Source organism: Pecten maximus, chromosome 8 (assembly GCF_902652985.1).
Source record: "Pecten maximus chromosome 8, xPecMax1.1, whole genome shotgun sequence".
NCBI classification, from domain to species: Eukaryota; Metazoa; Mollusca; class Bivalvia; order Pectinida; family Pectinidae; genus Pecten; species Pecten maximus.
In genome coordinates this window covers 9,007,985-9,021,880 of record NC_047022.1, presented here as the reverse complement: position 1 = coordinate 9,021,880, position 13,896 = coordinate 9,007,985, and the positions used below count along the sequence as shown (strand labels likewise).

The 13,896-nt window shown below is 36.2% G+C and overlaps 1 protein-coding gene across 1 annotated transcript; it reads right to left on the bottom strand.

Moving 5' to 3' along the window:
• Positions 1 to 5,658: 5,658 nt before the first annotated feature.
• LOC117333771 lies at positions 5,659 to 8,787 on the bottom strand. Its single transcript, XM_033893194.1, has one exon. It carries the CDS (start codon positions 8,739 to 8,741, stop codon positions 7,095 to 7,097), a length of 1,647 nt encoding a protein of 548 aa, XP_033749085.1. The 5' UTR covers positions 8,742 to 8,787; the 3' UTR covers positions 5,659 to 7,094.
• Positions 8,788 to 13,896: the final 5,109 nt, after the last annotated feature.

Here is a 13,896-nt window from a genome sequence, read left to right as displayed (position 1 = left end):
CTTCAGGCAAGGTCACATGAGTCAAATAGGCTAAAACATTCAAACAACTTCTTTTCAATAACCAAGAGGCCCAAGGACTTGACATTAGGCCTGTAGCATCCTGGGGTGCGCTACCAAGTTTGTTAATATAAATGACATTGACCTTCGTTTGAGGTCACATAGAGCAAATAGGCTATAATCTTCAAACAGCTTCCTTTCAATAATCATGAGATCCAGGGACTTGATATTAAGTATGTAGCATGCTCGCGTGCAGGGCTACCAAGTTTGTTCAAATAAATGACCTTGATCTTCATTCAAGGTCACATGGGGCAAATAGGCTTAAATCCTCTAACAACTTCCTCTCAACAAGCAAGGGGCCAGGGGACTTAATATTGGGCCTGAAGTTTCCTGGTGTAGATGACTACCAGTTTTGTTCAAATGAATGACCTTGACCTTTATTCGAAGTCACATGAATCAAATATGCTATAAACTTTAAACAACTTTTTCTCAATAAGCAAGTAGCTCAGGGACTTGATATTGGGCATCTAGCATTCTGGGGTGAAGGGCTTCCACGTCTGTTCAAATGAATGACATTGACCCTCATTCGAGGTCACATTGGTCAAATAGGCTTAGATATTTGAATAACTTCTAAACAACCAAGAAACCTAGGGACTTGATGTCGGCCCTGCCTGTAGCAATCTGGGGTGAATAGCTACCAAGTTTGTTCTAATGAATGACCTTGACCTACATTCAAGGTCACAGGGGTGACATAGGCTTAGATCTTTAAACAATGATTTTGCGATCGCTAAAAGTCTCAGAGACCTGATATTAGGGCAAAAGTATGCTGGAATGAAGGACGAGAACTTTTATTGACAAGAATAAACATAGCTTACTCTGATAATTAAATAAGGTGATAATCATCATAGTATCTGTAGAAATGACCTCACTCCACTTTAAAGTTGTAGTAGAGACAGGTGAGCGATACTTGCACATCGGGCGTCTTGTTTATCTTGTTTGATAGGTTTATATTTATCGCCCTTGAACAGATAAGTTCATTTTGAGATAGGGTACCTTTGTAGTAGTTTGTGACTACCTTATGGAACAACATACAGGAGGACAGTCGCTTGCCATCCAAAGCAATAAGGGTCAATTTTAATACAGCTCTGAAGGTTAAGTAAACTTTTTTCTGTGTTACTAGAGCTGTGAATACCATGGTTACAACTTAAAAATTGCAAAATATTATGATAATTGACCCAAAATTACGCAATTCTCTACACATTTTTTTTCTAAAACCTATTTGAAATCTAATATATCTATCCCTAAGACAGAATAAATTTTGTTTAGACATATGTTGTACATTAAGTATTCCCGCTATCTTACCTTGATTATGAGTCTCCATATTTTGCTTTAGGCAAAACTAAGCTTCCTGTGTAAACACACTTTCGAAAATTCTGCAAATTTAAAATCCGGGACCAATTGATTTATTTTAGTTTTAACAAATGTGATAGTGTAGATTTATTGTTTTCATTTTTTATGCATATCATGATACAGGAGTTATTTGCCTAACAAAACAAAATCGATTTTCTCTCATTTAACATCCTATCAACAGTTATCATCATTTTAGGATGGTCGCCCTTGTATGAGAGATGCATTCCTGTAGTGTGTGTGTGTCTTGGGAGGCTGCGGTATATTTATGTTTGTTTCCTTATGAGAGTAGGAAACTAACGTTGACTTTAATTTACAGTGCTACCTCACTGAAGCATACTGCCGAAATTGCTTAGATATTACATGAGGTTAACCAAGGGGAAGTCGCAAACTTATATATACACTTGTAGATCTATGAGACCATGTAAACTCTTTAAGAACTATGGGATACAAAGCTATTTTTAGGAACTACAACGGAAAACACAAACAACAAGAATTTATATATGGACATGTGTAACCTCATGTTTGTAGGAGTTTTGCAGGTGCGTCATGAAACCATTTCTAAGATTTCTTAAAGTCCCAATACTGAAAGATAGTATACATTCAAAATAAGATTCCCACAGGAAAAGGATTAGTCAATGACTCAAATAACTGAGTCCCAAAAATCGTTGCTGGGTGTTTGAGGGCCACAGACATCACTAGAGTGTATGTGAATTTACCGTAATATAACACATAAACAGTAGTGTGTGTATATACTTGACACATGTTTTATATCACGTCTGTTGTTTATGTTCCTCACGTCATTTTACCGTCCAATTATAATAAGCAGCAGAATATATATTTGACACATATTTCTATATCGAAAAAACGACCAAAATATCAGAAAACTTTTAACAGAAGTTGGTCAACCCACTTATTATGTAATAGGTGACTTGATAAAATGTATTCTACACCTACTAATGATCATTTGATGAATTCTTCTATAAAGCTATATGTATATATATAGACACATCACAAAATTACGAATAATCATTCATATTATATAATACGGATGCCCAAGGATTAACCATTCTCGTGTTGGAGCCAAACTTTGTGTGAAGACGATATTAATAGAATACTTGAAACTATGAATTATCAATTCAGCATTTATGCAATTTTAGCTGGAACCTAACAAAATATCGCTTCGCTTAATGTGCTCCCAGGAATGTGTAATGTCACCGTCCTAGATACTGACACATGGTTCGCCTTGTAAGTGGTCGATACTATGTCCTGATAGAAGATACCGTAAACAATACAGACTACACACGGACTCCTGTCCTTGGGTAACACTATTGGATATAAATCATCATTACCTATATTCATGTTAACAAATAAATTACCCAAATTAAAATATACACATTTAAACCCAATTTACAAAGCTCTTTACTAGATAACTGATGTTTGCTATATAACGAGATTATATCTCAATAAAAATAGGAAGAATTATTCAGTAAAGGTACATTGACAAATATTTGTTTTCCGCTAGAACACTTTCATTACTATTTATGGTGATCATATATAACTTTATCTCCGACGACGTATGCATTCCTATCACTTTGCACACGTGGAAAATTTTTGCAATTTAATTATAGCCAAGTATAGCGGCAATTTTCCAAAAGCCTAGTGGTGTATATATAAGATGTACGACATGAGAGTGAGAGGTCGCTACTTTGAGCCACACTGCGGGCAGGGGTTGATTTCATTTCTTCCTACTGTAGTCGTCAAGTGGAATTAAAATTAGTAATCATATATATAAATCATAACTCTGATGCAATTCAACAGAAGTACCTCGATCAATTATCTATATGGTATAGTAATTGTTAACCATGGGCTTTGCTTAGGACAGAAAATCTGCAAAACTGTCTGTTGAATTTGGCAAAACATGCAAAAATGCATGTTTCTGAATAGCCTGTGCAGTTCGTGTGGATCATATATGTTGCAAAAGCAACTATTATGTACATGAGGTGCACTAGCGAAATCAATGAGAACAGATGACCATATTAAAACGTACACATTAATTTTGTTTGACCTTGGTATCAAAATGGACGTCTCTAATAATATCAATCAATTATCAAACATAGACATAAGCATCGTTTTTACCTGGCAAAAGGTTTATGTATTACTTATCTGACTTTATTTCACAAGAAATAAAATGTAAAATAAAATATAGTTATCAAAGTTATTACAAAATGAATGTCCATGACGTAATCAAAGTCACATGGTACTTGATAAATGTATATCACAATCAATAAAATTGGTATCGGATACTATATAACATATCAGGATAAATTGATAACATTCTAGATAATTCAACTTTTCTTGTAAAACGCATTTTCATTAAAATTGCCTTACATGACATTGGCTTAAAAACCGTGTTCTTCATAACGTTAAATTTACTTTACAAAATGGTTTTTGACTGGCTGATGACGTTTGGCAATGATTCATAGGAGAAGAGAGTCTATCAATAAAAGCAGATTTCCTCAGGAATTGTATTAAACTTAAGTATATGTTTATTTTATGGAACTACATCACACAGAAAAGCATGTACTCTCACCATAAACCGGTGAAGTTTATTAAGAGTTTTTTGAGTTATATCTTCAAATATATTACAGAAATGTGTATATTCAAAACAAGACATTATCGTCAAACCATGAAAAAGATATTCACATGAAATTGATATTGTCAATGTACAATGGGAAATATCAATACATCAAAATACAAAATCGATCTCAATATAATATTATCGGATTAAACAATATTTATACATGTAACATACATAAACTGTTGAAATATTTCAATTCACCTCAGTCATTAATACACAATTTGAATGTCTAAGTTTGAATTCGATCCAAAAAAGTAAATGGAAGACATTTATGCTAAGCATTATACTTTCTGATTAATAATGAGCTTCTTAGAAATCAATTGATTCCGTCTATATTTTGTTTTTCTTTATTTCTAATTCACAGGAAAATATTCTCTTTTATATCTCTCTTTTTAATATTTATATTCTCCATGTTAGCAGATCAATAAAGTAGAGTACATATTATGATACATTGAACAAATAGAAATCATTCAATGGTGGATGCCAAGATCCCTCTTTGGTTCATTGTCTTCAATATTCCTTCCATCACCATCAATGTCAAAAACAACACACATTTCCATAAGAACGGAACACATATTATCAAAAGATATCTGTGCTACTACAAATCGCTAATGTACGTATACAGATACTCAAAATAGAAGCTAAAAGCAGGGCAACAACACTAACTGAAAAGGACAATTGCCCTAGCCAATACAAGAGGAAGTCAATCGAGGAGCAGTATTGAGGGTATTGTAGCGAACCTATAATAACACTACCGGTACCCGGAGATACGAAGCCAGTTTGTTATATAAATGTGGACAATATAGAACGGGACTCTTGTGACAAATCACGGATTTGCTTCCGAATCCTTTTCCTAAAATTTGGACATCATTACTTTAACATGAATATTGTTGATCTTTGTAGGACTATAATACTGACCCTTTAAACACATTAATTTTAGGGATATTAGCGCTGGAACTCGACCGCTTAATTATCATTGCGCTAATCATAGTTTGTGTAAATTGTTTTCTATGTTGGGTATTGTGGGTGAGTTTATTTACCCCTGCAGTAATATATTCCAGTTTAGCGGATGTAACGCTTTTTGTAGGCTTTGCCTTTTGATTATTTAATCCTTAATAACGTGCATTAGGATCAATTTTGTCTGCAATCCTGAGAGAATTACAGGTATAGGAAAATAACTTTCCGAAGCAGTTCGATACATATACTGTAAACGTACTTATTTTAGCGGTAGTTTAATTTTAGCGCTTTTCGCGTTCTTTGTGGAGCGCTAATTCATGTACAGCGCTAAAATTTTGAATTTAAAACTGAATATTTACACAAGTGTACTTACGTATAACGGTAGTCAATGCAAGCCGGCGGCCATCATTTGTCGATACCACTACTACAATGTAGCTAGAATATTCCATTGGTATCAAACAGGGGGAATATATCCAACACAGGTAATACCTGATATGCCCTATTGAAGTCGTAGGACAGCCCAATAGCTGGATAAAATGTTTGTTTAGACTAATCACAAAAAATACTCTCTGTAAGCCCAACTTTTTATTACCAACACCTCTGATAAAGTTGCCGATGGCGGTGGGGAATTGACAGCCGACACTAACAATCTTTTCAACATGGTGAAATTCAGAATACTGAAATCGGCTTTGGGAAGTTAATAAATAACATAACAACTACAACTCACATGTAATTTTAATGAAAACAGTTCACTAGTGACTTACCTGTAGAACACGGGTCGTCTATTCATACATCTATCAGTGGTCGCATGTTTAGTCGATGTCTAATTTTAGAACACGGGTCGTCTGTCAGTGCTTGCCTGTTTTGTCGGTGCCTAATTTTAGAACTGAAATATTTTCCGGATTTTTTTAGCGTAGTCGGGACGACTGCGCTAATTCACGTCCACGCTAATAAATCATATTTTACAATTTTCCGTGTTTGGGCTAAAATTTGACTGCGCTTAAATAAGTACGTTTACAGTATATCAAAATTAAACTTAAGTTATTCTTGTATACATTATATAACAATTTTATCGCGTACAAAAGTCAAACTTCGAGGTGTCAATGTGAACTTTTCATGTGATACTGAGACCATTCCCGGCAAAATAATATAGTTCGTGAAAAAAAAACACAAAACCATCAATTCACAATCAACATTTTAATAAATTTCATTTTGAGGATATTCATCTTTTTATGCATCGTTTCATGTTACTTTGATCAATTGGGTTTTTGGGGTTTTTTGAGGGTATTTTTTATTTTTTATTTTTTTAATCAGGTCGCAAGAATTTTCGTAACGTCAAATACAATTGATATATTAACCTCAAGCAAACATACGTCTTCTAGTGACGTTACAAACATTGTTCTAAATATCACTACACTAATGAGAATTATGTATGAATTATGGTAACTTTCTATTTTGTTTGATAAGATTACATAGCGACAATGTAGAGTAAATGAATATGTTTGATTACATAGTTTCTAGAATAAGCTTATGTATAAAGGTGAAAAGTAGGATGGGGGTATTTAAGTGAGCAAAAGACAAAATATTTAATATCAGGCCGATGTTACTGATAAAACGTCTACTGTTGGTTTTGACATAGAAACATTTGACTTGGTACCTCACGTGATTACTTAATTTATTCCTATCTTAAGCAATCAGACACGGGGAAGATGTAAACTGATTGGTCGGATGAGTAAGGCTATGATAAGGACAGACAGGTTCTTCTTTAGAAGTCAGGTGATTAAAACATAAGCAGACCGTCATTTCATCAATGAATTTATAACTACCTTCGGTTAAAAACAGAGCATCTCAAATACTCGCTTTCAGTTTCTTGTTACTTGTATCGACAATCATAAAACAAGAAAAACGGGGCAGGCTATTTGAGGAGGTAAAACAATCGTCATAAGAAAAGGTCAAATGAAGTGGTGTTGATGTAGAGGTATAAAACCTAACAATCGCAACAGTCGACAAATAGTTAAATTGTCATTGTAAGGAACAGGGATTGAAGTATCCCACCATCAAGAGTTTATCTACAGTTGTATCTCCTGGCTGATTAGAGTTGTATAATATGTACCGTACCATCACGACACCCGATCCAAACATGTCCACACCAGTCTACACCTACTGCCATTGGATGTCGTACTCCATGTTTCTTGTCCAGGATACAGTTTGCTTTTTTCTCATTCCGTGAGATGACGTATACCTGATGAGTAACTAAGTCTGGTACAAATACTCTGTCATATTTATCACATGCTATACTATTCTGTCTCGTTCCGGGTAGCGTCTGACCAGTGTCCAGTTCTCCACTCCACGTATGTATGATCTGACCTGATCTGTCGATGATATTCAGGTCTTTACAGAAACCGCCTCCAGTGGTAACAGCGACATACCCTCCGGTCAAACTAACTATACGTCTCCCACTCTGTCCATACGAGAGTTGTCTAACCTTGTCCCCGGACATGTTCAGAACCAGTATTGTTGTAGTGTCAGTACTAACGAACACCTCGTCTGTGTTACTAACACTGATACTACAGGACTTTAATGGACTGATGTCGGCAAAGGTCGTCACTCGCCTGTCCTCCGAAAGTTTGTGTATCAATGCTGAATGATCACGTTGTGTCATCAGTAGTCCAGATTCGGTCAAAGCCAAACTCCAAGGTGCAACATCAAGCTTCACAGTCTCCGTTACGTTTCCCTTTTTATTGACTCGGAGCAGGTCCAGACAGTCAAGCCTTGATATCCATGCATAGGTGTCGTCTATTAGACATATGGATAGAATGGATTTGTTTGGAGGGGTTTGGAATGTAGTAAATTTTCGGACATGCTGGTTATTGATTTCCTTCTTCTCATACATGGGCGTTGAATCATTCCTACTCCCGGCCTTAACAAATCCGACCATTTTTGTCAACTGTTCTATATCCATTTGTCCGGTTTCAAAACTTGGTAGGTATAGATGTATACTCGTACCAGTAACGTCATAAAGCGGTATGGTGATCCTAAGTCTCATCGTCAGCCCAAACAGAGTTCCACCTGATGGATTTTCCGACTGCTGCTCCACTTCTTCGATCAGCTGCTTTATTTGTTTAACACTTTTATCATCATGTTCACATTCCTGTTTAAGGAGTTTGTCTTCTTCAGCAACCAGTGATGATAATTCAGCAAGGACATTGTCCACTATAGAATCTATTCCTGCCTTCAGCTTTGTTCCCTGTTCTTTGACATCTTTACAGATAATATCGACACTTTCTTTGAATGTTGTGCTCTCTTTCCGACGGTTTGATAACTTCTCATTGAACTGATCTAACTTGAATTTTAATGTTTCCAACTGCTCACGCATGTAATGTTTCTGGGTGTTAATTTCGTCTTCAAAATGTTTGAATGCATGCTGTTTATGTTTCTGTGTAAAACACATTGAACAAATGGCGACGTTACACTCTGTACAGAACAGATCGCATGTTTTACCGGGGTGTCTCTTACATATCTCTGGTAGTACCACCTCGGCTTGTTTGTTCGCCTGTTTTATCGGTACAACGTCATCATTCCTTGTCCTCCTCGCGCGCTGATGGGTCTCCTTACATTTGTCACACAAAGCCTCCTGACAGTCATTACAGTACCAGTTCACGTCCTGTACACTATCACACCACGCACACGTGTCCGGCACGTGTACCTGTGCCTTACGAATAGATAGTTTACTCGCCATCTCAGCTTCTAAGGGAACGTAAATAACATAAACTGTAAACGACACGTCACCATTTGCAATCCAAATTAAACTTCCTTGTTCGGTATGACTGAAGTCACATGGGAAGGTGCAGATTATGCGCACATGTATCAAGGACATTAAATGACTTGTGTGTCAGGTAAAGTGTTGAGACCTATAATATAAGATTTCGAAGGGTTCACGTCGTAATATTTTTACGTTTATTAGCGGTTATTTACATTTTTGTTATTTGCCAAACCTCAAAAGGTTTAGTATAAAATAGTAAACCATCTGTAATAGGGTCAGTTTTCAACGGGGTCCATATTTCACAGCCGGAGTTAAGAATTTGCGGATTGTTCAATTTTCAACGTTGAAGTCACCCGAGGTCAATTTTTAACGAAGGTCCACTTTCCGCGTTACACCGGCCCACCTGGCTAACTACCCGGACGACGGTCGCCGCACCACGACAAAAGGGCAAAGTGAGTTAAATGATTTCAAGATATATCGATACTCGAGTAACTACAGGCAAAAAGTCTATAAATATATGTTTTACACGTTTTAAAACGCTGTTTACCAGGTTTTTAGCTCACCTGGACCGAAAGTTCTTATTTGATTTTGCCCAAATTTGGTCAGAAACCTTCTTTGCGGAAGGGTAAAAGATTTACAAATGGCATAAGTAATGACTCTGACCCCCATGGGGCCAAATGGGCTGGGCCCAATAGGAGACATTGAGGCAATTCCTTTAAATCGCTACTGGTCATAAAGTTAAGAATGGATTTAAACCCAATTTGGTCAGAAACATCCTTTGGGGAAGGGGAACAGATTATGAATATATGATGACTCTGACCCCCATGGGGTCAAAGGGGCGGGCCCGATAGGGAAAATAGAGGTGATTAATTTAAATCGCTACTTGTCATAAAGTTATGAATGAATTTGACCCCAATTTAGTCAGAAACATCCTTGGGGGGAAACGAAACAGATTTTGCAATTAATGATGACTTTTACTCCCAAGGGGTCATGCAAATGGACGGGGGCCGATAGGGGAAATGAACATAATTCATTTAAATCACTACTAGTCATAAAGTGATAAATGCATGTTCTAAAAACAATTGTTGAGGTCTTTAAGACCCTTAGAGTGGCTCGACCTTGTTATTTCTTTAAAGCACTATAACCATATATAGCATTGTTTCAGATTGACAAATAAAACGAATTGAACATGAACATTATTTTGACATTTGGTCTTTTCAAATACCAAAGCAAGTCTATTAAGCAATTATCAACTATATTCTTTAGAACGTTGTAGGTTATGTCTCGCTCACATACAGGTTTATTACGAGGCTAAAGTTTCTTGCTTCTTGTAGTTGAATGAGTTACTTCTGTAGCGGCAATCCGCCATAGCCATGTCACTGCTAGCGAGTAGTGTTCTGTAAAGGTTACATATACACAAAATGGGGGAGAATGACAATTTCTGTAGATTTACCATGGGGCTTAAATGTCACATGAATTCTGATATATATTCACTGGTAGAAGGTGTTTTGCTTTTTATCCTAGATTTAACATATTTGATCTTGGGTTTTTAATTTGAACAAACGTGGTAGCTCTTCATCCCAGCATGCTAATGTGCCCAATATCATGGCACTGGCCTTGTATATTGAGAAAAATCGTTTTAGATTTTTTACATTTGACTTAAAAGTTGAAAATGGAAAGGTTTCATAGACGATGTACTATAAACGACGACGGACAGAAAGCAATTATAATAACACTGTACCAATGCAAAACCGCTGCCAACATGGCCTCCATGGATCCAGGCAAGAAAAACCATGTCTCTGTTTTCATACTAAACGACTTTGGTATAGTTTGTTCCCCATGCATTGTGTACTATCTTACTATCAACATAATTTTGAAGCGTAGCGTACATGTAAACATCTATGGATAAGTGAAACCAGCTACAACAACAATTACAGTGTCATAGGTTACTGAAAATCAAAATATGCGTTCAAATGTACTGAATATGTATTATAATGTGTGCAGTGCGTATCTGATTACAAGAGGCCCATGGGCCTTAATGGTCATCTGACAAACACTTACAGCAGGGACACACCCCACAATCAAGCATCATTATAACAAATTACCATAAATTATCTAAACGCAACCAGTTATGTTTCAGATCAATTTTGGTTTTTATCCATTTTGGCTTAAAGGAAGAGCAGAATCTTAATACAAAATTTCAGCCAAGTTCCCATTTGTATTAAGTAGTAGCGTTTTAAAGCAATATTTAACCAAAGTTCAACTTTGGAAACCTCACTCCTCTGACCCCAGGGGTCACACCAGCCTTATTTATATAAATCACGATTGCCATCCCTTTATGTTCACACAAAATTTGGTTATAATTTGATTGTAATCCACTGAACAGTATAGAAGAAGCTTTTAAAGCAAATTAAATCACAGCAAAGGTCCCCTTTTGGGGCCCCACCAATCAACCCTCCTCCAACAATGTTTCACATTAAATTTGGTTGTAATCCACCCAAGGGTTAAGATGGAGTGGGGTTTTTAAGCAAGAATTCACCAAAGTTCCCCTTTTGGGGCCCTGCCCCTCCAGCCCCAGGGGTCAGACCAGTCTCATTTATATAAAATAAGATGGCCTTCCACCAATGATGTTTCAAACCAAATTTGGAAGTAATCCACGCAAGAGTTAAGGAGGAGTAGCGTTCTGCAACAAAAGTCTTTCGCACGACGAAAAACGATGGCTATAAGTCATCCATCTCCGAGCTTAGCTAGAGTAACCCTTGGTTAGCGAATATGTAGGTCATCCTGAATATGCTTTTCTGTATCTGTTCTGTTTTCTTTGACTAAATATACAGTACTGAATTTCTAACCGAAATGTTTTTATCTCATGTAAAGAGATTTTACTACTGTGTTTCTATAGGTAAACCAGTTTCCTGTCTCAACACTACCTGTCAAAATATATCAACAATTAAACAACTTGACGACCAATCTGTGACAGAAATTGTAGCCTTTCCGATCTCCGTGACTTTGAATGTAGGTCAAGGTTGTTCATTTGGACAAAATTTGTAGCTCTTTACTCAGCAGGCTACAAGCATAATATCAACTCCCCGGGTCTCTTGGTTATTGAGAAGTTGTTAAAAGATTTTAGCCTTTTTGACCCAGTGACCTTGAATGCAAGTCAAAGTCATTCATTTGAACAAGTTTGAAAAAGTTGGTAGCTCTTTACCCCAGCATGATATACATTTAATTAATTTCTACGTCTGATTTTTAATTCACCTTTAGACAGGTGAGCTAAAAATAAAGTAGAGAAAATATCAGTCTTGCAGAGATTCAATTAAGATCATCTGATGATCGGCTCCAAGATCCCTCCTTGTTATTGATATGAAATGTACCCCTTCTTGGACAAGGAAACCTCATCACTTAGTAAAGTAGGGTCATCATTTATTACCTCAGATCCCCTTCCACCAGGGAATATTCTTGGTAAGTTGGGCTAAAATCCTTTCCGTACTTCAGAGGTCAAAGTGGTGAAGCGTCCATGCAGGCTGCATGACAACAAACAAAGCACAATGGCTATAATATATAAGGTCATCTGATCAGTCCTAGATACAAATAACCAAGACATCAAGTCCGAGTGTATTAATTAGTTTATTGAGTTTTGTTAGGACTTGAGTGATTACAAACTATACATTGACTAGAGTGTTTGATAACATTGCTGATTATCATTTCCACCTGTGCCAGGTACATATCTGACCCTCGACTACCAGGTATATATGATAAATGCTGTATATAAACATAGTAATTTCATTTCTCATGTTGCACAAAAGGCCTTTTGCTATTTTGAAATTAAGATTACTTAAGGGACCTGTTGGCACACAAATTAACCATTGCACTAAAATGATGACTTAAAATTCACACTAAAACAGAAAAGAACTAAGTTCAGTGCAGCATAAAACAACTGCTGATCATTTGAAAATATACACCACCATATAAAAGACTACGAATCTTCAAAATGTGAAATTATCATCACAATGAACCAGAAATAGAAATTAATTAGTTCTTCAAAGGTCAAAACAATTGTTAAGCTCTTGTCAATTGCACATCTGACAGCAAAATAATCGTTCAACGTTACCATACACTTTTGGCCTGGGTTGAGAGAGGTTTGTGTGAATATGTTCAACATATCGTGTTCATCATTTAAATTAGATATAAATGTAAATGCGCGTTATTTAAAACCTTTTCTTTCACTTTCCATCTCAACTCACCTTAACCAACCCAAAACATCTCTATCTCACACCTTGTATACCGTAAATCACCTTATTTTGCAATATTCACACTTGACTTTGCGGTCTCCGGTTCAATACCCCAATGTTGATATTGGCTGCATATATGAGCGCATTGATGCTGTCTAGATTACAGGACATGATTTAAACACCATTTCGACAAATGTCACTGAATCACTTCTGAATCCAATGCAGCAAAGTTTCAGATTGAGAACAATTGCTTTACTATGACGTCATTTTGGAACTACATGTATGTTTATATCACTTTCGAGGCTCGGCCTTGTACCATGTGTCAGATTGGTTGTGAATCAATCACAGAAATGAATTTGATCTAAAGATGCTTTCTTTCAAATGAACATGCAGGGAAATGGGTGAAAATAAAGGATGTATTTATCTAAGAAAGACAAGAGTTAAACATAAGTGCTTGTCAATATGCATGGCCAAATTGTTTAAAAGGGGATTATTAGCTTGATCACTTAATAACGAACATCTCCTTTCTCCTGAACTTCACAACCTAAGTGTGTGTATTCCTTAAAACAGTCAGGTTGGAAGAGACTGACCATTGTTATGTTCTCTTAAAATTTTGTCAAGTTCGTTTTACCAGATATAATTTGATCAGGATTTTAATATTGTTGTTAAAGTGTGATAAGCCTAATCACCTTTGAACAACTGTGCCCTGAGTGACAGATACATGGGTGCCATTCTATTATCTGCCACCCAGATTGCATTCATATTGATAATAAATAAGTGTTTAATTATTAAAAATGACTTTTTGAATTGCTAATTTGAGAAAATTAGGAGAACATACCGTATCCTATATGTGTATCCTTTTAGCCTTGTTTGACAGACAATCTATTAATATCCCACACATT

What these genes read in the sequence shown, in the direction of transcription:
- LOC117333771 (XM_033893194.1), bottom strand. Translation starts at nt 8,741, where the DNA reads ATGGCGAGTAAACTATCTATTCGTAAGGCACAGGTACACGTGCCGGAC.